Genomic DNA, 27,836 nt, shown 5'->3' with positions numbered 1-27,836 from the left:
TAGGCTATTATTCTTTTACTCAACGATACTTAACCGTTCATCTAACTGGTATAATTGACACATTTCTTTCAAATGCACAACGAGGCTATTATTCTTTTACTCAACGATACTTAACTGTTTATCTAGCTGGCATAATTAACACCTTTCTTTCAAATGCACAGCTAGACTATTATTATTTTACTCAATGGTATTTAACTGTTCATCTAACTAGCATAATTGACACATTTCTATCAAATGCACAGTTAGGCCTCAAAGCCACTTAGCCTTCCATCTAACTGGCATAATTGATACCTCTCTGTCAAATGCACAGTTAGGCCTCAAAGGCACTTAGCCTTTCATCTAACTGGCATAATTGAAACCTTTTTGTCAAATGCACAATTAGGCCTCAAAGGCACTTAGCTTTTCATCTAACTGGCATAATTGACATCTTTCTGTCAAATGCACAGTTAGGCCTTTAATCTTTTATTTGGAATAGTTTCTATTATAATACTTACTTTTAATATCAATTAACTCTCTTTTAATTTATTATAACCCTTATACATTTACACCCTTAGTGCTCACATGGTAATTTACCAACTTCTTATTCATGTTCATTAATTAAAATGCATATGAAGTGCCTATACGGTAGCTCATCAAGAGATTCTTTCAATTCAATAAACACTCTATGGTTTACATCGATAGTGCTATTACCACCATTTATCAACCATAACTAAAATATGTGTGGTTTGCATAACCATTACCAATATAAAAAGCCATGTCCTTATTATGATTTTCTTATGCTTATACACATATATTTCCCATACGAAAATTCATACACTTAGTATGAATTTCTTATCATTTTAGCACACAAGTGCTCAATACGGAAATTCATACACTTAGTATGAATTTCTTATCATTTTAGCATACAAAGTGCCCAATATGGAAATTCATACACTTAATATGAATTTCTTATCATTTTAGCACACAAAGTGCCCAATACGAAAATTCATACACTTAGTATGAATTTCTTAACTTTGTACACTTAGTGCCATTTGGTAATCACCATTCTTACATAATAGTTAATATAACTATGACTACCGTAACATATATGTACATAATTAAATGTACTCACCTGGATTGTCTCGCTATTATACCCAAATTGCAAAGTTTATCACTCCGGTACTTGGTTCCGATCTACTCAAGCATCCATTAAAACATGTACCATACCCAATGTTAGTATATTCCTTAACCTTGTACTTTAAGAATATTCAAAATATCATTATCTCAATTTCCATAACAATTTCAACCTAATTGGTCGTTCGCAGTTCAATAGTATCGATACTACTACCATGGTACCGATACTTCTATACTATGGTATTGATACCCCTTACGGTATCGATATCAGTTTTAGGTTCGAAGTTGCCTAGTATCGATACACTTACCATGATATCGATACTACCATACTATAGTACTGATATCCCCTTCCGGTATCGATACCAATTTTAGATTTGATGTTGCGTAGTATCAATACCCTTACCATATTATCGATAATACCTCATCGGTATCGATACTGATTGAGTCAGTATCGATACTACTCAGCTAATTCATCCTATTTTAGCCTATAGTATCGGTATTGTTCTATCAGTACCGATACCCTTGCCTAGATTTTCCAGTTTTTAGCTTGAATATCACCCAAATGAGGTTAAATTTTGTTATGCATACACCATACAATGATATTAAACTCTTCTTTAACTATCCATACAACATTCCTTCATTTATCCTCTTAAAACATCTAAAATCTTTCAAGAACATTTAATTCTAAGAATCACACCACATTTCCAAATATGTTCTTAATATTATCCAATGTTTATAATCTTTTAATTACCTCTTTGACAAATCAAATCAACTAATAAACATCAACAAACACTCATATATTAACATATCACTTAAAAACCCATTTTCTAAAATTTCCCATATTTCCTCCGTTTCATAGTTTTAACCTTCTTTAATCATTCATTAAGGTTACTTATCACTTGATGTTACCAAAGCAACCCATAATTTATAAAATAACTAGATAATGGAAGTTTACCTTATACCATGGAGGAGAGCACTACTCACGTAAAGAAGAAGAAGAAGAGAAATGCTTTATTTTCCTTTATTTAAATTCATTCATCTTCCTAAAAGACTAAAGTGCCCTCTTACTTTATCAATTGATACAATTTAGTCTAAACATTATTCCAAATCATTCTCTTCTTTTATCATTATTTCAAATAAATCCTCATATTTTTAAATATTTTCAATAAAGTCCCTAGTTCAATATTTAGGGTATTACAATATGGATATGTTGTATTAAATATTTATATGTTTTTCTCTTTGAATTTGTTAATATCGAATAATATTATATCACATCTATATATTAGATATTTTTTACCCTTGTATTTGTGTGTGAATGATTTGTTAAAATTCTTAAGAGTTAATATTCTTTTGAAAATTATGACATACCTTTTTTATTTTGATAATATTTTAAACATTTCACTTGTATTCTTTCGAGAACATCTATAGTAGAAGAGCGAGAAAAGTTTTATTCGATAAGAGTGGCACGATTCAATTTGATATTCGAACAAAAAGTGAACTCAAAACAAATTTAACCCATTTTGAAAGGTGACCTCAAAACAATATGATTTGAAAAATGATATCATTTTGATAAAAAACAAATATGATTTATATTTTCATATGATATTCGAACGAAAAGAGACCTCAAAATAATTTTATCTTTAAAAGGATTTTTCTTAAAATTGTTTTGAAAAACATCTTTAGGTATTTGACCTACCTAACCCAAAGGTCGATGGAGACTCTAACTTTATTTGTTTTTTCAAATCCATCACTTGTCAAAAGTCATTCTATTTTTATGTTGTTAAAAAATGGTGTCGAAAGTAAGCTACAACATTTCCTTCCCACATAAAGATGCATACAAGACCATTCAATGAAGCGTCTCTGAAAACTGTGATGTCCTTACCCTACATTGGTTGAGTCAATACTTGGACCTAAGTTAAGATAGCTTCAACTGCTCGAAGCTCTTCTGTTAGCGGAGTAGATATCATCGATAAGTCCTAAATAGATCGATGATAGTACCCAACTAGGCCTAGGAAACTGTGCACCTCTAACACATTCTTAAGTGGCACCCACTCAACTATGGCCTGAATCTTTTGAGGGTCGACTCAGATGCCATCTACTTACATGATATGACCCATAAATGAAACATCTAGTAATCAAAACTCGCACTTCCTAAACTTGGCATACAATTGTCGATCTTAGAGAGTTTGAATAATGAAAGGGGGTGCTAGTCATGCTTTCCCTCAAGTAGTGAGTGCAAGAGGATATCATCTATAAACACAACTATAAACTGATCTAGGCAGGGGTGGAACACTCAGTTCATTAAGTTTATGAATATCATCAGGGCATTGGTGAGTCCAAATGACATTACCAAGAACTCATAATGATCGTATCTCATCCTGAAAGATATCTTCGCCATATCGGCATTCTTCACCTCCATCTGATAATAACCTAAACACAAGTCAATCTTGGAGAACACACACACTCCCTTAACAAGTTAAGGAGATCATCTATCCTAAGAAGTGGTAATTATTCTTCATGGTTAACTTGTTCAACTGTCTCTAGTTGATAGATAACCTTGTCGACCCATCTTTCTTCTTAACAAACAAGAATAGTGCTCCTAATAGAGAGATGGTTGGTCGGATGAAACCCTTCTCTAGTAGCTCATGAATTTGGGCCTTAAACTCTTTCAACTCTGTCTGTGCCATGCCATAAGGAGAAATAGACACCAGAGTTGAACCATACATTACCTCGATGCCAAACTCAAACTTATGATCGAGCGATAAACCCTATAATTCTTCTAAAACACATCAGGGAAATCTCACACTTCTAGGATATCTCAGAGTATTGGGACTAAAATTTGGGTGTCGACCATATGAGCCAAGAAGGCCTCGCATCCCCGATCGATCATCCGCTGACAATTTATTGCTAATATGGTCTTCAACAGGCCTGACTTCTCACTAGTCATCACCAACTTGGTACTATCATCTATTCTGAGCTTAAGCTATCTACCTTTACACTTCAAACTAGAGTCATGCTATGATAACCAATCCATACTCAACATCATGTCGAACTCTCTAAAGGGTAACTCCATCACATCTTCTAGGAAGGTCTGACCCTAAATTTCTACTTGGCATCTCCGATGAATCTTGACAACTAGATCAGAGTAGATGTAAGAGTGGGTAGAATCGAGATCTATAAATACAATACCTGGAATGATGAATATTGTGAATGTATATGATATCATGTCTACTGCATCGTACTCTTCACGTGATCTCACTACATATTGTTTAGAGGCTACCCTCGACTCTGCAACTACCGCTGATTTGTCTTTCCTTCTATTCTACTGTCTAGATACAATACTACCACTTCTCACTAGCCCTCAACCTCTATGTACAGATAGTGTTGGTCTATGGGTCGATATTGGAGCCACTCCCTAAACCCCTGAATAATCTATAACAAAGTGGTATAAGGAGCCACAACTGAAGCAACCCCTAGATCCATGCTGACATATCCTTAGGTATCTCCTCTCGCACTGAGTGCAGATTGGATGAGTAAAGACTCTCATTGAATCATTGGTGCTCACTCCAGAGACTAACGTTAGGGTCTCCTCCTATACTCAGACTTATCCTCACAGTCTAAATTCTAATTAGCTCTTATTGACTATATTGTTGAGGTTCTCCACAAACCCTGACTATCTCTGGCCTTATTTTCTATAGTTTATGATGGCCTTGCCAACTTAGTGGCTTTCCTAGACTATCCCACTACCTCGCTCGACTGTCGGGCCTCCTACTCAAGACCCTCCCAACCGCCTTTACCTAGCGGGATAACTCAGTGAAGACCCTTGGAGGGTCGGCCGTAAAATGTGACATGATGTCGAGGTATAGGCCCTCTCTAAATCAATGTCAACGGTACTCCTATGTCGAGACCAACTTTGGTGCACGCCTACTTAATTTGAGGAACTTCTTGTCATGACGACTTTTTTTTCTCTGCAATAATTAGTGAGTTGTGTATTTGATGGAAAATAAAACATTTGAAAAAGTTTAGAGTCCCCATCAACCTTTGGGATTAGGTAGGTCGAATACCCTGGAAATCATCCTTTTAAATAATTTTAATAATAAATTTAAAAGACACGAGTGGTATGTGTTTTAAGAGATTCTAGGTCCATGAGTCGATTACGTTTGGCGAAGGATTAACACCCCCTAGCGCCTAGAGTCGGTTCTGTCAATTATATTGTTGTCCCTATTATTAGTAATTTAAGAATTTGAATTTATAATCTTTTTATTCTCAAAATATTTTAAGAGGAATTTTAGGAAAAATATTATTATTATTATTATTATTATTTATTTTCGATGAAAGAAGAAAGTAATTCCCTTGTTATGTTAAGAGAATTATTTCATGTGTTTTAATATTAGAAGATTATTTGGTTTCTAAAAAATTGAAAAAACCTAAAAATGTCTATTATTATTTCTAATTAAATAATAAAATAATTTCTTAGTTATATTAAAGGAAGTATGCACAAGTCAATACGAGCTACAGATGTCACATCATAATTCAAATATTTCTTTAATTGAACTAAGTAAAATTTTGATTCATAAAATAAATAAGAATGTCTAACACGTTTGATTTAAAATCCAAACCAATTTCTTTATTAAGCATAGTTTAATATCATAATATTAATTATAATTAATACTAATTATATTAAGAAATTGCAGACATTTCATTCTCGTATACATTCCAGCTAGAACTTTTAGAACACAGTAGGATGTCATCATTGTTACATGTAAATATATCTTTAGTGATTGATGCCAAGGTCAACTCCTTACTAATTTTCTTCATTTCTCCTACGCATGAAAATCATCACACGCTAATTATACACTTAGTGAGGCAATCATATAAATTTCAAAGCAATGCAACATATAAATATAAATGAGTAATAATATTCAACGCAATGTGATCACTTTACATGCATTCCAACCATGTTACCATAATTTAACATGATATAATCGGATATAAAGTTTCTTACCAATATACTTGTCATTTATCACATGAGCTCGTAAGCTTATTTGCTTGTTTATCACTTATTAACCAATAAACTATAACCCAATTTAAACCCTGAGGTCCCTGGGTACACGAGTCAAATATATGCCCCGTAGTGCTAACCCGAGTATGATAGCCCACCATCACACTAGTTATACTTTAGTGCAGTTCTGAATATGACACATAAGGTCGTGCCCACCATATGCACTAGTTATACTTTAGTGCAATCATGAATATGCAGCCTGATACTAGACTTTATGGCATACTACCATGTCCCTCAATGACTTACCTGGGCATAAAGTCTATTTATTTGATCCATCAATGGCAAAGTATATTATCATAATTTAATATTGGGCAGTTCATACCCAAAATATCATTCATGTTAAATATCATATATGTTCATGATAAACATCATAAGTAACAATCAGTGATCAATACATTTTATATTCAACTTTTGACATATTTATTTGACATATTTAGAATATGTCAAATATATGATATATGACATAAATATCATACCAATATAAATAAGATAGACTTATCGCAAGTTCTACCCAATGATGTATAAAACATCCATGTATAATGTTATGTATGCATTTCACTCACTTTGACATTATATACAAGTCAAAATGTAAGCCTCACTAAGCTTTAACTTGATCATTTGCTTCTAATTTGGTTAAATCTCAAAATTGTTCATAATTTCATATTCTAGCAGTTTGCACTACCTTTAAAGAAATATTATTTTGTATTACTATAACCTATAATAAATATTATGTTTATACCATTGGAAACTAGACTCAAATAAGAATATATCCATATAAGAAACTTATTCTAGTTCAATTTGTAAAATTTATGGTAAATTTTCAAAGTTGACCGACATAATCTGTTTTGAGCATAATTACTGCCCCATTTTCTGACCTATCCTCGATTAAAACTTCATACCTTTTTTTAAATGCCTAAACTCAGTTTTTTTTTGTTCTAAACAAAACTAAATTGATATAAGAATCCAACAGTATAAAAATTATCCTCTAATAATTGTTTTAGAATTTATGGTAATTTTCTAAACTTACCGTCCAGAACATAAATTCTAAGCAGGTTTCACCAATTTGCATTTTCAACTAGTTCACTAATTCTATTAGCTCACCAAATGCACATATATGCATGCATCACAAATCACATAACATTTAGGAGTCACTCCTTACCATAGTAACTTCGTCACTGGCTCATCGCAAGCCAATGTTCATTAGCTCACCAAATTTGCACTCACCTGGTGTTCTTAGTTTGCAACCTTCCTTGGAATTTCCCATTTCATCCTTAAGCTTCTCCTTAGATTTAATAATATTTGATCTTGATTTCAAGCACTCAATCTAAATGAACATCATTACCAAACATATACAAATTCAAACCAAATGTTAGAATCTTACTAACATAGGCATATTTTGGAAAATAAATTCCTAACAATTTTTCTAATCCTTATTCGATATAATTTCCATGTCACAACATAAATTTTGGCCTTAATACTTATAATTGACCACTCAAGTTCCTTTTTATCCCAATTTCACAAAATATTTTCACTTAAGCTCACAGTCTTTTCATATTTATGATTTAAAACCATAACTTTTACAAGCTTTCCAAAATAATCCAATTTCACATCCTAACTTCAATTTCAACACTCAAACATTAATTTTCAGCATAGTACATCAAATATTGAACAACTACACAACAACCCATAACTTTTCCAAAATTATCGATTAGGTCTCCCAATTTTCATAAAATTACATAATGATCCCCAAATTTTTCTAAGGCTTGTAGAATACTTCCTACATCATCTACATAATATTTCTCATCCTCTATAGTCAAGGTTGAATGCTTTATATGTTCAAGATTAGTGTTTTCATGATTTTACTCGATTTTGATTCGATTCAAGCATGAAATCAACTTCGATTCAACCTTATAAAATATCTACAATCAAAACCCTAAATTAATTTCATTAAAACATTTCTTTCTCCCAAGATTAGGGTTAGGCCAAAACTTCATATGTTCATATGATCATGTATAAGTGATTTTAAACATCAATCATGCTTGGAAATGATTCTACAACCTCAATAACATCAAAATCCTTCATCAATTCCATAAACCATGATGTGAAAATAAACCCTAGAATTTTGGATCTTTGAACATAAACCAAATTAGCAAATAATAATGGTATCAAATGATAGCGTTTTTCGAATATAACAATTTTCTATTTCACGACATGATCCAAAATCCAAAGGAATTTGCTCAAAAATGAAAAAAAAAATCCTTTTACCTTGTTCATGGGTAGCACGAAATGTTGACTAAAAATGGCTAAGTTTTCATGAAATTTCTAATGAATTTCATGTTAATTTACCTTATATTAAGCTTAAATAATAAAATATTCATTTAATGAGAAATGTACATTTTGCCATTAATGACCTTAATACCAAGCCACATAAACCTTATCATCTTCCAAAGTCAAATATGGACAAAATATTTTTCCCTTTACAACTTTTCCCATGCCATTTTCCAAAAATTTCAATCTTGTCATTTTTCATCAAACGGTCAAATTGAACATAGAAATAGATTCTCAAATCCGATGCTCCATATTATTTTCCATAATTTTAAAATGTGGAAGTAATATTTCTAAGCTTAATTTATCATCCTTCAACTTTTCTCAAAATTTCTATTCAATCCGATTTACCAAATTTTTACCAGACTTTATCACTTTATAACTTTTAACACAATTTCCATATCAAGAATCTTATTTCAATAAAACCACACTCTCAAGAGTAAACTATCCATTTATAGAATAAAAATTCTTTTTAGTAAAATTACCACTTAGGTCCCTAAACTTTTCTATAGTTTATACTTTAGCCACTTAACTTTCAAAATTTATATTTTGGTCACTAACCAAAATTTTGGGTTATTACATTATTTCTTATGTTTTAATTGAAATAATATTAGCATTTTCTATATTTTAAAAAATAGAAAATATGACACTTTATTTATTTATTTTTTATTAACGAAGAAAGTGACTCCCTAGTTATGTTAGGAGAATCATTTCATATGGTTTAAATAAAAATGTTTAAAAGAATGTCATTTAAAAGCTTTTTAAAAAAGAAAGCAAATAATAAAGACCTAAAAACTAGGGATTAAACATTTAATCGGGTTATTAAGGAAGGATGATTTGATATTTATTCATTAATTAATGAGGCCTAATTTAATTTTAAGTAAAAACTTAAAAATATTTATTTATTTACCAATATTAAAATTGAATGTTCAATTATTTTAGGAGAATTCTTTTTAATTGTAGAAAATAAACAAATATTTTTAATTAATCTCAATTGTGTGCTTATAATGAGTTTCTAAAAATTTTAGAAGTATTTGGACTAAATTAGAAGTAATTAGACTTAGAGTGATCAAATTTACTATAAAATAGTGATTAATACTAAAAAACCTATTCTTAAGGTCTTTGATCTAATCAATAAATTTAGTATAATGATCAAATTAATGAAATTCTAAACCTAAATTTTAATTATAATATGACAAATTAAAATTAAGAACTAAATTTAAAAAATTCTAAAATTTAAAGGACCTAATTAAGAGTCAAGTTCTAAAGAGTGACTAAATTTAAAGGGCCAAAAATATAAGGGTTTGAATGGCTAATTCTAATTAGTAACTAATCTAAAAGAAATTAAAATCCAAAGTGTAACCCCCTCAGACCGATGCGGATAGCCCGATCTGATCTGGAGTGTCACATTAGGGCCACCGGAGCAACCTACCTAAAAAAACAACGAAAAATTTAAAACTTTTCTTAAAACATGTAAACTCATAAAATCATTTATGAGTACAAAATAAAATTTATCAGTATTCGAAATATAACAGATTTTCATACTCATTTATAAAGCAAAATACAATTACATGCCCCCTAATCACATGTATCATACTCTGCAAGCAACGTCGGAAGAACTCCCTTACTGATGTTGATAGTTGTACTGGTACAATCTTTTAACCTGCAATAGTGAGTAATAGAGTGAGCTTCGAAAAGCTCAGTAATACAGAACTACCAGATGATGCTATAAGTCATGTAGATAAATGGGAAACCATAATTTCCTTATTGAATCAACCGTATATCAATTGCGGAATAATCTGGGTTTCCATTAGTAGTTCATCGAGTAGAAGCCATGAATCTCAGTTCATAAGAAACCTTTCATACAGTCACGTTTTCATGAGGTCGAATAGGATGTCTAGTGTGCTCCATCAATACGATAAAATTATAATAGGTACACCAATTAAATGATAGTTCAGTAAATCCCATAGACCATACTGTAGTAGAGCTTTTTAAACTCGTATTTTTAAAACCATATAGCTTACCCTAAGCACACAGCAAAGGAAAGTCGACCTAATGAAACATCTTGGGGCCCTCAAGAGTCACATTAGGCCCATTTAGCTTGATCAGAGCTATTCCATCGTAATTCAATTCTAAAATTCAATTGCACCGTGACATAAATTCCATAAATCCAAAAACATGGTAATCATATACCATTTCAAAACAAAAATTAGATAGCAGCCATATTCCATAAATTGTCACATTAAATTGGTGCATCCATAAAACAATAACCAATGAATTCGGTGTACCATATATTAAAACCAATAAAACAGTTCAGTAATAAGTAGGGAACACACTAGAGAATCCAAGTATTTCCAGAGGCCATTGTAGTTATCATTTTGGATAACATGAAACTTATGAAATTTGATCGAATTCCTGGAATAAGGTCCTATTGAGGAGAATCGATTACTAACCGATCTAGCCAGACATTTAATGTTGATACATTAGAATCCCACTATATTTTCGTGTGCTTTAGGAAAACGTTCAGGAACCTTTATACATAATAATTCTAAATTCAGATTTACTACGAGTGATTCCATTACCCAAACAATCAGGGGTATTCAGGAATATACTTTAAATTCATAGGATTTCAGCCCAATTGAACCAAATGAGATATTCAGAATCTTTTTCATCTGCGTTACTTGTTTTTTTTTCAAACATGACCGAAGTGATTTTAGATGAAATATAGAATCGAAGATTCAAGTCATTTACAATCTACGACTATCGATCATATTATCAAACAACTCGAGTTACACAACTCTCAAACTGATGCAAGTCAACAAGTCAATTCATTATCCTTCCAGTGTATTCACTCTTTAATACCATAGTACAGATCCATAGATCATCCCCATAATCATCACTGAATAAATCTTCCAACGGTCTTTATTTCATTTCCACGTTTCAACAATATCAGGAAATACTGACGTACTTGATCCATGGCTCATAACCCATAATGACAATTCATCATGTAAGTTCAACAGTGTTTCCAAACTCATCAAATCACCTATTTAATCCTTAGTCATTGATGTTACTTAGTTCGTTTGGTAAGCAAGTCTATCACGATTACTTTAAAGTTTTCCAGAATAATTCAGACGTTTCTGAATTTCAAATACACGTTGTACTTCATTTCATTTCAATTTATTCATATAATAAAGTCATTCTGGTATTCGTGGTTGATTTGACTAACGACTACCCACTTATTAGTACTGTATGCGCTCTAGAGTTGAGCTGCGCCAAGTACTTCCAGAATTATCATCGATCCAAATTTGAGAAGATGAACAAACATTCAAGTGATACTTATATCATTCAGGTAATGATATAGTACTAACGTTGGTTAATCACTTAAGTTGCGTTCCACAACTTTTACTGGTTGCACAACATCCATGTTTATTTGGATTTCTTAATTAATCCAAGACATTTACTTATTCTAGGTCATAAGGGCATTTTGGTCATTTTGGTGCTTAACATTTTTTCTATTCATTTCAAAGCTTGAGTATATCCATTCATTCCTGAGCTTGGTGACATTCTTGAGTCATTTCCATTCCAGGGGTAATTTGGTCATTTTATAATTCTAGAATATTTCAATCATTTCCTTCCATCTGGTCTTATTATTTGATTCAATCTTATCATTTACTTCAGTCCTTTCGAACAATTCTGTCAGTAGAATACCTTCGATAAATTACTCTTCAAGTATTTACTCCTTATTCGAATATTTTCGGGTCAAGTGTCTTCTCAGATTTTACAAACGGAATATTATAAATTTTTCTGTACAAAGACAGGATCTTAACAATTAAATTCGTACTTAATCGAATTAAGTACAAATCCTCAAAGTACTCTCTCATGCAGGGTCAATTCAGACTATTTTATCTCTCAAGGGCATTTTCGTAATTTCTTAACCAGATAATTTCAATATTAGCACTTAACGAAAATAATTATAATTTAGAGATCCTATGATCAATTGCTTTCCCGAACATTCTTTGATTTTGAAATGATTCCTTCACAAACTCTCATAGGATTAAAACCGGTTATCCATAATTTCCAAATAAAACTAATATTTCTTATGCACATCAGTAGTTATATCGGATCAATATGTCTTTTCAGAGTTATTAACCAACTTCCATGGCAATTCTTATCATTTTCCAACATAAGGGTAATTTCGTAATTTTACCATATCGGAGTATTCTCATAATTTTTCATCCAAGTATCTTTAACATTTAACCCTTGATGATATAAAATATAAGTTACAAATCCAGAGCTGATTTCTTTATCACCTATCACAAACTTGTAATGTAATTCTAACAATTATCAATCTCTTATCTTAGTCATTCGATCCGTATTCAGTTACAGAATTTCTACCACATTCATATCGAGTGAATAAATTATTCAACTCCACAAAAGTGACCAACATTATCTTATTCATGCATTTACCAATATCAACATGTTCCATAAAGCATAAAGAGGTAGTAAAGTATTACCTCGATTTCCGTGCAATACCGATCGACCATAAAAATTCCATTCGAATGCCTTTGATCTTCAATTCAACTTCAAATAATTCCTCATATACATATCAACATAAATTATATCAGAAACGGAGCTTAATTGCGATAAACGGATCAAATCGGTTGATAAATCAATGAAAGACAGCTTACCGGGTTCGAATTTGGCAAAACGGACTTCGGATTCGGATTCAGGACGTCGAAAGCATAAAATGTGACTTTTCGGAAATTTGGAATTTCCGGTCAAAATCAAAGTCAACGGGTTTGACTGGCAATTTCGAGGCCTTCGGGTTCGAATTTCAAAAAACGAACAGCGGAATCGGATTTGGAACGTCGAAAAATGTCAGGATAGGTATACTCGGTCGAAGTCAAAGGTCGTTTAATGCCCGGTCAAAGCCAGTCAAAGTTTTGGTCAACAGTGGTCAACGACGGTCAACGGGTCAACGGTCAACGGGTCAACGGGTCGAGTCAACAGGTCGGGTCGGGTCAACGGGTCGGGTAAATGGTTCGAATCGGGTCAACGGGTCGGGTCGGGTTGTGACCGGTCAAACCGGTCAACTATGCACCAAAACCGGTCAAACCGGTCATTTTTTTCTTCCCCACGCACAGTGGCGGCGCGTAGGGGTGCGTGAACAGTGCTAAAATCCCGGAAAAATTTCTAAAAATTTTTTTGAGCGATTTCGAGATACTTACAAAGCTCGGTTCACAATTTTGAACGGCGGAGAGCTCGGTTTCAACAAATCGGAAACTTTGACCGCTTCACCTCCTCACGCGCCACCGTCGACAGAGACCAAGGATGACACCGGCAAACTCGGAACAATGCAACGAACACGATGGTGCGGGAGGTGTCGTAAACAGATGACTCGATCGTCGTGAATCGATGAAAAACCTACTAAAATCGAGTTATTACCGACGATACCTCCGACTGAAATTCACGACGAACGGCGATGATTCACGACGAAAGGTTTGAGGGGTTTTGTTCCTCGATTGACAACGAACATGATGGTGGTTTTGGCTCGTCGTTTGGAGGTCGAACGGCGAGTAGATCAGAGTTGGAAGTTGGGTTGTTGGAGAAGGGAAATCTGGAAAATATGAAACCTGCGCACGGGGAGGAGCTTATAATTCATCATATATAAGAAATGGTTAAATCATGGGTTTAGCCACTGAATTTCCTGCACTTTATAAAACGGTCTGCCAACTTTAAAACTTTACAATTTAATCCCCAATGTTTCTTTCAAAATATCAATTAAATCCGCCACTTTATAATTTCTTAATTTTAGCCCCTAAATTGGGGTGTTACAATTCTCCCCTCCTTAAAAGAATTTCGTCCTCGAAATTCATTCATGTCACATAATTGTAGAAATGAAACTTTCATCAACTCTTCCATATCTTCGAGTAGCTTTTTATAGAAATACGGATTCTCCACTAATCCTTAACCAATTGAGTATACATTCTTATCAGAACTCTTCCTCATTTCAATAAAAGAATCTGAACGAAAATTTTCTCGAGTAATCAATCTCTTCAGAATTCTCCCTCAGTCCAAGTAAGTAATCAAAACAACTTTATCCTTGTGAAATCAATTCATCCTTGGTTACGTGAATAGGCTCGTAGAGCAGCAACATATCTCAATTTTATTTCTGGAGTCGAGTCAGAATTTCTCAGATGAATAACTCTCACATGGCTAAGGTACTTTACTGCGTTAAGACAGATGTTACTGATATTTCTTTTTGTACAAGTATAGCCTTAACGGATAGAAACTTCAGTTTATTCGTTACAGATAGGGACTCAGCCCTGGAGTTTCGGCTCAGAGAGGTATGATTGCAGTCTAGGGGCATGTACTGATCAGACATATTTTGATATTCGACCGGCCGGTCTATCTTGAAAAATTTTGACTTAAACCATAGCTCTGATACCACTAAATGTAACCCCCACAGACCGATGCGGGTAGCCCGATCTGATTCGGGAAGTCACATTAGGGCCACCGAAGCGACCCACTGTAAAAATAGCGGAAATTTTAAAACTTTTTATCAGAACATGTAAACTTATAAAATCATTTATCACTATTTAAAAAATAAAACAGATTTCCAAACTCGTATATAAATCAAAATACAATTACATGCCCCCTAATCACAAGTACCATACTCTGCAACCACGCCGGAAGAACTCCCTTACTGAAGTCGATAGATGCACTGGTACAATTGTTTTAACCTGAAAAGGTGAGTAATAGAGTGAGCTTTGGAAAGCTCAGTAATACAGAACTACCAGATGATGCTACATGACATATAGATAAATGGAAAGCCATATAATTTCCTTATTGAATCATACGTATACTAGCTTGCAGAATAATTTGGGGTTCCCTTAGAAGGTCATCGAGTAGAAGCCATGAATCTCAGTTCATAAGAAACCTTTCAAAGTATGACATTTTCAGGAGATCGAATAGGATGTCTAGTGTGTTCCAACAGTATAATAAAATCATAATAGGTACAAATCATAGTCCAGTAAATCTCATAATTTCGTAAAAGAGTTTAACTTTTGAAAATCATAGTTTAAACCCTTTTCTGGTACACCATCAGTAGTTCCCAAAATTATTTTCCATATAGCTTACTTTATGCACATAGCAAAAAGAAAGCCGACTTAAGGATAGGCTATGAAGCTTGTATCCTTAAGCCCAAGTCAATAAGTCCATATAGCTTACCCTAAGCACACAGCAAAGGAAAGCCGACCTAATGAAACATCTTGGGGCCCTCAAGAGTCACATTAGGCCCATTTAGCTTGATCAGAGCTATTCCATCGTAATTCAATTCCAAAATTCAATTGCACCGTGACATAAATTCCATAAATCCAAAAACATGGTAATCATATACCATTTCAAAACAAAAATTAGATAGCAGCCATATTCCATAAATTATCACATTAAATTGGTGCATCCATAAAAGAATAACCAATGAATTCGGTGTACCACATATTAAAACCAATAAAACAGTTCAGTAATAAGTAGGGAACACACTAGAGAATCCAAGTATTTCCAGAGGCCATTGTAGTTATCATTTTGGATAACATGAAACTTATGAAATTTGATCGAATTCCTGGAATAAGGTCATATTGAGGAGAATCGATTACTAACCGATCTAGCCAGACATTTAATGTTGATACATTAGAATCCCACTATATTTTCGTGTGCTTTAGGAAAACGTTCAGGAACCTTTATACATAATAATTCTAAATTCAGATTTACTGCGAGTGATTCCATTACCCAAACAATCAGGGGTATTCAGGAATATACTTTAAATTCATAGGATTTCAGCCCAATTGAACCAAATGAGATATTCAGAATCTTTTTCATCTGCGTTACTTGTTTTTTTTTTCAAACATGACCGAAGTGATTTTAGATGAAATATAGAATCGAAGATTCAAGTCATTTACAATCTACGACTATCGACGAAATTCAACATTATATAACCGAAAACATCATTTGCAATTTGTATGGTGTCTTACCTTGTCACACTCTGTGAATTTCATATAGTCATCCAATATGGAACCCCAAAAGCTCACAGAACCAATAACAATTACGTTGCCGTTGGCATCCAATGCCTGTTGCTGCATTTACGCGACAATCATTATTAATTTACCGTCTATAACATGACTTTGGGAACATTTATTAATTTAACTCACCGCTAAGTGGTATGGAAGGTAGCCGCTTATGGTTTCCAAGCATGGAATATGCCCAATCTTCCCGAGTAACTTTTTCGAGTCGTAAACTAATGTCCAGCCGACCAAATCAATAACCTAAGAAAAACAATTAAACAATCAGAACATATTCACTCACTAGGTTTTAACATTTCTTACTTTCTACTTACCGCACCGCCAACCCATTCCATAGGCTTCAACGTTGCAACGTCAGATACATCAGTGAATTGATTTCCCATTGAGATTACAACATGTCTGTATGAAGCATTAGGATTAATATTTTGTAATGAAATATTAAAATATCATTCACAAAGTAATATATTTCACTTATGACGATTCTAACCTACTATTCTATAAATAATCACACATTGTAGCCTCGTAACCACCAATTCCGCTAGGAATTTCTGCTTTTTCAACCTACAATTTTGCATACAAATTTTTGTCACAACAATATAATAAAAATCAAATTACGTTTTCTTTTATTTAACTTACCTTCTGCTACTTCTTCTTTGGTGCATGACATTTTGAATCCAAATATGCATCAATAACACTCTCCAGTATATAAATCACATCCACATACTTCCTCCTCACTTCCTCCATCTTTTCTTCTTCCTCCATAATTTTTTCTTCATATTTTTCAATTCATCGTATTTCTCTTCTACATAACTCTTCATCACTTTTATTTCACCCTTCATTTTTCCCCTTCATCCACGTTTTTCTCAATCACTCCCTTCACCCCCGTAAGTTCACCCCTCAAATCCACAACTTCATTCATCACTCTATTTTTCCACCGATCGCCATCTTAACTTTACCCCTCAACTCCACAACTTCTTTCACCACTCCATCTATTTTTCCACCCACTTCCCCCCCTTAAGCCTCTCAATTTCCTCTTCGACTCTTGATTGTCTTTACGAAATATCAAAATGAATTTTTTTTACATCCTCCAATTCAGACATCAAAATGTCAATTTTACTATGTTTTCCTTCACCGTCACCCCCTCACCGTCATCCCCCCACTACCATCTATTCTTCCTCCTCCACTGTCTCCTTGTCAATAACCTTCAAAATTAAATTACAATATTAAGACATTGATTATATACTTAATATTATTTAATTACATTTATTACCCTTTCTTGCTTCCTCGGTCTATCCAACTTCAACTTTGCCATCACTCTAACCACCTATTCCTTCCCCCATGCACGGATGCGTGCCACTTTGGTTCTTTCATATGCCGACACACTATTAAGGTCTGACCAAAAATCAAACAGTGCAAACTGCATTTATAATTAAATTTATTATTTTTATATAATAACTATACTATCATTTTATATATAAAACAAAAATGTTCTTCAACTCATTTACCTCTAAGATTGTTATACACCCTTTCAGGTATCTCTGAGAGCCCTTTTAAAAGCTGATTATTGATTCAATCATCTCGAATGGACATATTCAGCCCAATTGAATTCACCTTTCAAGCCTTCATCGCAAATCAACTTCATATTGTCCTTGCTTGTTTATGTATCACCCATTGGACAAAAAAAGATGCCGACAAGGTACAATAGAACTTGGGCCTTCAGGTCATCCCCTCGTAAGATCCACTTTTTATTTCCTTTTAAAGTTCAGCATATGTCACCTTGTTCTTCAAATCATATTTGGAGGCAAGTGATTTCCAGCTCTTATTCTTACTGACTTCTACAACACTTTTGCCTTTATTTGAAACCCCCAATATGGTTGCAGCACGTGTGACCCCTAGAGGAAATGAATAATCACCATATTTAACCATACATTATTGGACATCAAATTGCTCCATCAACGATCGACACAATTCCCTCCGAATTGGTCGATCCCTCACTCCTATCAAGGATCCAAACCTCATTTCTTTCAGCACATTCAATTGCTCATTCTATTTAAGGTGTTCAATTAATGAATTAACTCTTTTTAAGTTGCACCTTGACGACACTTCCTACATTTTTTAACAATATATAATGTTATTGTTCTATATATCTTGTATCAAAGTATTTACAAGTTTAATGAATACCTTCTTTTCATGTGCTTTCCTCCAAGCTTTGTATTATTGTCTATCCATCATTGACTGTGTGATGTAAGGTTCCTTCTCAGCATCACTCATCGACTTCTATTTCTCCAACACATCATCTCTCGCCTAAAATTAAGCATAAACTTTTCTTAATCAATACATTAACGCTAAATAAAACTCAATGTCAATTTCATTTTACATACCGAACCGATGTGATTGTCAGCTTCCTTCATCCTTTAGCATTCGGTCATACTGTCAACATTTAATTTTTTTTATCAATTTAAAGTTCTTAAATACTTTAATCCAATTATCATTTCAAAAATAATAACAGAAATACATTGATACTTACTAGAGTACATATATCCACCCTTTGGTTGCTTTCGACTCTTGGCCTCAATTCCAAAGTCATCTTTGCCACCAACAATTTCAAGATCTGTTGATTTCATTTTTCCTTCATATATCAGTTTACTCAAATCAAAATCAAATACTAGTTACATACACTTTATTCAATATACAAATATCGATAACTACTCTTGTAGTAAAACGATTTCCTTTAAAAGAATTTAAATAGCCACTATTATAAGTATCGGTACATTTATACAACCTACAATATCATTTTCTACCTATAATATTATATACAAGTATCCATATTTATTTTCTACCTATAATATTTTATAATCGGTCCCAAATCCTTCCTGGCTTCGATACGAAATCCCTAAACCAAACCCAAAAACCCTAATCCCTATTTCCTTCAAACAAATGAGAACACTCAATACTCCAAGTATCGTCACATTTATACAACCTATAATATCATTTTCTACATATAATATTTAATAAAAGTATCGATATTTATCATCTACCTAGAATATCACTTTCTACCTGTAATCGGTCTCAAATGCTTCTTTACTTCCAAAACCCCAAACAACACATAATACCCCTATTTCCGATTTCTGTAATAATAAAAAACTAGGGATTCGACAATATACTTTTCGATTCGACTGCAGTAACAAACAAACAAACTTCGCTTTAGAAACGCCTTCTGAAATGCAACAACAATTACGCTTCGATTTCTCAAAAACTCAGTCGTATTCTATCTATTTTCAGAGAAAATTTAGCTATGCCCTTTATATTTTAACCAGATATGTTATTTATATTTAATCGATACAACTACCAAAGTGTCTATACTTTTATGTCAGGTGTCGATACTTTCGATAGGATAAAACCCTATTTCTTTAAAAATTATCGATAATATTTTACGCGTACTTATTAAAGTATCGACACTTTCAACATATCCGGTAGCGCTTTACCGGTTTTGTCATTTCGAGACCGGTTTTGTTATATTTTTTACCTGTTATATTGTTATGGATCTATACATTTTTATAAAGTATAGACACTTTATATGTACTATTACTGCTTCTCTTTTAAATTCCAAAAGTGTCGATACATATATTAAAGTATCGACACTTTCAACATATCTGTAGCGCTTTACCGGTTTTATCATTTCGAGACCGGTTTTATCATATTTTTACTTGTTATATTGTTATGGATTGATACATTTTTATAAAGTATCGACATTTTATAGGCGCTATTACTGCTTCTCTTTTAAATTCTAAAAGTGTCGATACTTATATTAAAGTATTAACACTTTAACATATATGGTAGTGATTTACCGGTTTTTTCATTTCGAGACCGGTTTTGTCATATTTTTACCTGTTATATTATTATGGATCAAAACATTTTTATAAAGTATCGACACTTTATAGGCGTATTACTGCTTATCTTTTAAATTCCAAAAGTGTTGATACTTATATTAAAGTATCGACACTTTCAACATATCCGATAGCGCTTTACCAATTTTGTCATATTTTTACCTGTTATATTGTAATGGATCGATATATTTTTGTAAAGTATCGACACTTTATAGGCGCTATTACTGTTTCTCTTTTAAATTCCAAAAGTGTCGATACTTATTTCAATAGAATCAATACTTTAAACATATTAGGTAGCGCTTTACCGGTTTTATCATAATGAAATCGGTTTGATAATATTTTTACCTGTTATACTGTTATGGATCGATACATTTTTATTTGTATCGATACAAGCCGACAAGCTATGTTTGCCGATTGTCAATTTTTTTAATATTTCTTCATGATTTCCACCTACAACATTATTATTACTCAACATTTCCGGTAGCACTAAACCGAATTTGTTAAATATCTTTTAATATATCTGTTAACGTCGTATATTAGCAGTATATTAGTCCGCTTTTCCTGAGACAATTACATATTTTCTATATTTATAATAAATTTATTATTTAATTTTAAGATAAACTATATCAATCATCATTTAATTATTCTTTTTTATTTTGACTATTATTTAAACAAATTATCAATCAGATTATTCAACTATTTAAATACATTCAATCAAGCCATTTGTTAACATTTAATAAAAATATTGACGTTTCTTATGTGCTTTCTCTCTCTAGGCTTATAGCTCAGTTGCATTTCTTAGGATGTAAAGCAAAAAAGGGTTGAAATTTGATGCTTTTTTTAGGTGACGTTTGGTTGGATGGAATCTATTAGAATTTGTGGGAATTGGAATCCAATTCCACCACTTTTCCATGTTTGGTTCAAGTTTTTCAAGGGAATTAGAATCCCTGATGGAATTCAATTCCATCAAATGAGGGAAAGTGAATTCCATCCAAAAATGAATTGAATTCAATTCCCTTGTTGGAGGGAATTGAAATTTGAACATACTACCCTCATCAATCATTTGGTAACTTATTCATATATTGAATAAAAATATTTTTTTACTATTTCGGGTCGGGTCGGGTTTCTAATTCATATATTCGGGTCGGATCGGGTCGGGTCGGGTGAAACTTTATTTTGGTCGGGTTGGATCAGGTTTTTTTAAGTGTGATATTCGGGTAGGGTCGGGTCGGGTCGAGTTTGGGTTTAGGGTGAAAAAAATCGGACCGACCCGAAAATATATAGAATTTAGGTCGGTTCGGATTAAGTCACTGGTTTTATTAAATAAAAATAATTTTTTATTATTTCGGGTCGGGTCGGGTTGGATTTCTAATTCATATATTCGGGTCGGGTCGGATGAAACTTTATTTTGTTCGGGTTGGGTCGGGTTTTTTAAGTGTGATATTCGGGTCGAGTTGGGTCAGGTTTTTTTAAGTGTGATATTCGGGTCGGGTCGAGTTTGGGTTTAGAGTGAAAAAAACTGAACCGACCCGAAAATATATATAATTCGGGTCGGATTAAGTCACTATTTTTATTAAATAAGAATATTTTTTTATTATTTCGGGTCGGGTCGGATTTCTAATTCATATATTTGGGTCGGGTCGGATGAAACTTTATTTTGTTCGAGTTGGGTCGGGTTTTTTAAGTGTGATATTCGGGTCGAGTCGGGTCGGGTTCGGGTTTAGGGTGAAAAAAATTAGACCGACCCGAATATATATATAATTCGGGTCGGGTCGAATTAAGTTAATGTTTTTATTAAATAAAAATACTTTTTTATTATTTCGGGTTGGGTCGGATTTCTAATTCATATATTCGGGTCGGTCGGATGAAACTTTATTTTGTTCGGGTCGGGTCAGGTTTTTTAAGTGTGATATTCGGGTCGAGTTTTTTAAGTGTGATATTCGGGTCGGGTTCGGGTTTAGGGTGAAAAAAACCAAACCGACCCGAAAAAAATATATAATTTTACCTTATATATTTAGGAATAATAACAATAATACCCCACTATATATAATTTTTTTCAATTAAGTCAATGTTTTTATTGAATAAAAATAATTTTTTTTTATTATTTTAAGTCGTGTCGGGTCGAGTTTCTGATTCATATATTGAATAAAAATAGTTTTTTGTATATTTTTGTAACTAATTAACATACTCTGATTGGAATGTATCGAAATATTGCTCTATCTTTTGGTAACTTATTAACATATTTTGATTGCGATGATTTTAACTTATAATGTTTATTAGCATGATTTTTATAATTTATTGAAATAAATAATCAATCAATAAAATAAAAATTTAATTATTTTTAAATTTTTTATAATATATTACTACATGTAAGTTGTAAAATAAACTAAATTAAAGCATAAAAAAGAAAGATAATTATGTCATTTTACATTACTAAAATGAAATTTATCTGACATGTCTGTGAACCAAACAGAATATGAAATTAGATTTTAATTATATTTCCTACCAACCAAACTGAATATGGAATTAGATTCTAATTCCTACAGATTCTAATTCTTTCACAGATTCTAATTCCTTCATAAATTCTAATTTTTTCACAAATTTTAATTCTCTCATAAATATTCCATCGAACCAAACGTCACCTTATTATTTTTGTGCTAGTTCCAAATTGGTGACTTTGGTTTCTTGTTACGCAACTTAAAAAAAAAGTTTTAGCATTTGATGCTTTTGGAGGTACTATCAAACATCCAATTGAGGGGACTGTGACTGACACTATGCTTCATTTCAGTTCTTGCATAATTCAAGTTAGAATTTAATGCTTTTTTGTCGTTCTTTGGAACACCCATTTCTCAAAATTCCTTTTCTGGGTTTAATTCAAAACTTACAAAATATTTGATTGCTTTCTTTGCTAGAGATTTCTTTTCATTCTATATGAATTGATCCTGAAAAAAATTATTGTTCTTCTCTAAGCTAGAAGGATACAAAAGGAATTTGCTTTCTTTTTTTGTTACACTGATTAGGTGTAACTTAGCTAATGCCATTGTTTGTCAATGTTCCACTTTATGCTCTGAAAGGTACTTTATTATCATGTGGAAAGAATTTCCTTTTTTCCCCCTAACAGCAGAGTAGATTTGATCCTAGGGTTTATTGGAACAAGAGGTAAATATCGGTCTTTATGAAGAAAAAAAATTGTGACAGATGCATTGGGTTTCCACTTTTCACTTTTTTTTTCTCCAAGACGATGCAATGAGAGGTTTTTTACTTTAACATTCTCTCAGTTCTATAAAGCTGTCATTGTTATTTGTTCTTGTTCAGCAAGATATCCCCAAACTAAATGTGGTCAAACCATCTTGAGTTTCCTTAGAATTTGAGTTTTCTTTTTGGCTTTGGAGTCTTGGGAAATGGCTAGTGAAAATGGTGATGATATTGGATTGGCAATGAGTTCAATATCCATTTTCAACAAGATTTCAAATACATTGGGTCCTTTCTTAGGTTCTGGTTGGGATCCAAATGTTTCACAGAGTGAAAGCCTTGGAGGTTCTTCAGTGGCTTCCCATTACTATCTTGTGATGGAACGTCAGGGAATTAGTGGGACTTCCCATGTTTCCCAGTATCAATCTCATCCGAGCTTTGTTGAGCTGGTGCCGAAGCTTAGTGGCTTTGATGGTGGAAATTTGTCTCAAATGGTTGGTCCCTTTGGCCTACCGCAATGCAACCAAATCGCCAACAGCAGGTGCCCCTCGAATTATGCTCTAAACGCCGAGGGTGGCAATGGAAGGGGTTTAACAAACAGTTTGCGATCACTTGATGAGTACCGAGTCTTAGAAGAAGCGCTTGTGGGCTCTTCTCCTAATGGAAACATCCGAAAACGATCTCCTGAATCCAACTCTCCGTTAAGATCATGCAAGGTATATATATGCTTCTATGAATCTGTTTACAATAATGTCAAATAAATGAAGCAATATGATGAACTATGACACCGCAGACATGGTAATTCAGCTTTGTTATTTGCATTAGAATGGTTATGAGGAGCCTCGAATGGATCTGTCTAGCGACAGCTGCGATGGTCCAAAAGAACAGAATGGGAAGAAACAGAAAACAGGTGGTGATTCACGTGGTAAGCAAGCTTCTAAACAACATAAAGACGGATCACAATCCGGAGAAGCTCCTAAAGAGATTTATATCAATGTGAGAGCCAGAAGGGGTCAGGCTACAAATAGTCATAGCCTGGCAGAAAGGGTAACTTCCTGTTTCGATATCGAAGAAACAATATTTGTGTTACTTGCATTGTAGACGAATCTGGGAATTTTCGTGTTTGCAGGTGAGAAGGGAAAAGATAAGTGAGAGAATGAGATTGCTTCAAGAACTCGTACCGGGATGCAATAAGGTAAGCAGAGGTTGCATTATATCTATGTAGCTTTTGACACATTCATACAAGTGTATGCGAATATGATTTTCTAAATATTATCCTGGTTCCCGAGTAACGTTGCATAGCATTAAGATCTTTCAAAATGAAATGGAATCTTGTTTATTTGTATTGGCGTCATTGTGTTAGATTACAAGGAAAGCTGTAATGCTTGATGAGATTATCAACTATGTCCAGTCATTGCAACAGCAGGTTGAGGTATGATACTAAGATTGGAGCTAAGTATTTATCCTTTAGATTGAAAATTATCATTCACTTGAGCTCCCATTGATTTTTTTGTTTAGGTATAGTTCTTTAGTCTTCACTAATGCAACCAAGTAGCTAAACGAGAACTTTGAATCAAAATCTCTTGCAAACTTTTCTTCATTCGGAAAATCTGCTTAACTTTTCTGTTTCTGAATAAGAAATGGAAATTTATATCTCATCCTTGACTGCAATTTTTATGAGATGATCACATCTTTCATATGGAAACTTTATCTTGCATTCAACTTGTAACGAAATACGAACTCCTTCAGGACTTAACAGTGCAGCTTTTGCAGTATCATACATATGTTTACTTTGAGAACTATCCCATATTTACAAACGTGAATGGATTTCAATGATGTATATTTGAATCAGTGCTTGTGACATTGTTACTTGGATCATAATATACTAAATTTCAATTGTGTATTTAACTTCTTATTGCAATGCAGTTTTTATCGATGAAACTTGCCATTGTCAACCCAGAGCTAAACCTTGATTTAGACAGAATTTTATCCAAAGATGTAAGTTATGCTTCCATATGTATCCAAGATATTGTACAATCAATTATGATTTGATATATAGGACGCAACATGAATCCCTTCCCTCCTGTACAGATTCTTCATACACGAAGTGGAAGTGCTGCAGCTCTCGGATTTGGTCCGGGGATGAACCCCAGTCACGCATTCTCCCGACATCTTTCCCGGAACAACTTCAGGCATCCCGAATACAAAGCCGCAATTCCCTCCCTTACCACATGTATTAAAAGGGATGTCGAAGCATCCTTTCCTAATCTCTTCCTCATCAGAATACAGATTCTAACACATTCCGTTTATCAATGGACCGTGCTAGACAATGAGCTGCAAAATCTTTTTCAAATGGGATTTTATTCCGGTTCAAACATGGACGGTTTCGAACCAAATGATTTTCGTCAAAGTGAATATAGTTACATTTTCTATCTCGGTTTTCCATCGTTTAACCTTAAGCCTCTCGACATTGTTCCACTGGTCGTTTAAAACCAGAGATTTGATATGTGGAAGAAAATAAGATAAGAAAAAAAAAGCTTAGTTCCTCCTATCCAAACATTTCAAATGTTTCAAGTAGAAGCAGATAAGCTCTCATATAGAAAAGAAAATAGAATTGCAAGGATAACCCAGAATTATTTCAGCTGTACAGGTGTTTTTTTAAACTGTTTGTTGTTAGAATTACAAGTCATGTATATTTAGAATAGGAAGCAAGAGCTTGGTTGATGGAATTTTTATTTTTTATTGGTATTTTTGTGTGAAAGATTGGAACATTGTGTTAAGAAGATTAGATCAACTTTCTAAATTTTATATAATTATGCTTGCTATTGTCTGTATCTATCAATATATATATATATATATATATATATATGTATGTGTGTATGTATGTAAATGAATAGTTCCATTTGTAGTACATTCATCGTAAAATAAATACTCAAATTTTATTCAATTTGGGACATTATTTCGTTAGTTTTCCAAATAACATTATCTTATTATTTAAAGGTAATCAAAACAATATTCGATTATTACATGCTAAGAATGCAACATAAATAAATGAGATGTGTGCGATATGAAATTATTATATAATTTTAACAAAAATTAAATTAAATTAATTTCTTTTTAAATATATTTATACAATAACTCAATTCATTTTAAAATTGATGTGGATATTTGTTCATTCATACGAATTATAAAATTATACTCTAACAATTTAAGAGATTATTCTATAAATCGCCCTTCGTTTAATGATTCTGTCTCATAAAATATAAAATATAATTTTTAGTATATTATATTATGCAAATACTTTCATTTATTAAAAATCATTCAAATATAAAAAATAATACTTATCGGTTTGAACAATCATTAACATCATACTAACAATTTAAGAGACGATTCTATTAAAAAAAAACTTGGCTTCAATTTAATAAAACATAAACAATAATATAAAAAACTATCTAAAGTCATGCGAATATATACTAGTACTTTTTATAAATTACATCAAATATTTAAACCCAGTTTAAAATTATTTTTAATTTTTTCTTTAAATATATTTTTATATCTCAGTTCATACTTGTATTTAAAATATAATCTTCCATATTATAAAAACATATCAGCCTTAAATGATATGTAACACTCCCTTCTCATATCCGTCATCGAACACGAGTTAGAGATGTCACATAAAACTTACAAAACTTCCCTTATTAAAAATCAATAAAAAAATATTTCTTTAAAACTATTATTGCTAAATAATAAACCATAATTCATTTAATCACAAAAAATATCTTTCTATTTGTCGGATATTCAAACTAAGTCCATTTTTATCCACTAACCTAGCAGTTCATAACTACAAAGTGTAACCAATATAACAGTCTAAAAACTGCTTATAACTTATTCCAAATATGTCTAAGCAAAGTTTATACCAAATACTTATAACATATATATGCCAACTAGAAAAATCAAATAGATCATATAGATGTCATTACTGATATTGTAGTCGTGCTTCTCGATAGATAAGATGTCAAGCGCTCCTTACTCTGATATTTTCTCTTTACATACGTGTGAAAATAATCACTCTCTAAGTATACACTTAGTGAGACATAATCAATAATACAAAATAAACATAATAATAATAATAATACAAAACATATCATATGAGAGTATATGAACATATAAAACAAATTT

General features: G+C 32.6%; 1 protein-coding gene and 1 long non-coding RNA gene across 2 annotated transcripts; one reads left to right on the top strand and one right to left on the bottom strand.

The window, feature by feature from the left end:
• LOC120215626 lies at positions 1-26,437 on the bottom strand. Its single transcript, XR_005524975.1, has 4 exons — positions 26,322-26,437; positions 17,057-17,065; positions 5,072-5,081; positions 1-12 (listed from the first exon to the last, which is right to left on the bottom strand). It is a non-coding gene; the product is annotated as an uncharacterized LOC120215626 (long non-coding RNA).
• LOC120215625 (transcription factor bHLH74-like) lies at positions 23,598-26,359 on the top strand. The gene is made up of 6 exons (XM_039213259.1): positions 23,598-24,373; positions 24,483-24,704; positions 24,787-24,852; positions 25,021-25,089; positions 25,584-25,655; positions 25,749-26,359. Exons 1-6 carry the CDS (start codon positions 23,867-23,869, stop codon positions 26,145-26,147), a joined length of 1,335 nt encoding a protein of 444 aa, XP_039069190.1. The 5' UTR covers positions 23,598-23,866; the 3' UTR covers positions 26,148-26,359.
• Positions 26,438-27,836: the final 1,399 nt, after the last annotated feature.

Source organism: Hibiscus syriacus, unplaced genomic scaffold (genome assembly GCF_006381635.1).
Source record: "Hibiscus syriacus cultivar Baekdansim isolate YM2019G1 unplaced genomic scaffold, ASM638163v2 tig00110129_pilon, whole genome shotgun sequence".
NCBI classification, from domain to species: Eukaryota; Viridiplantae; Streptophyta; class Magnoliopsida; order Malvales; family Malvaceae; genus Hibiscus; species Hibiscus syriacus.
This window is presented reverse-complemented; position numbering and strand designations above follow the sequence as displayed.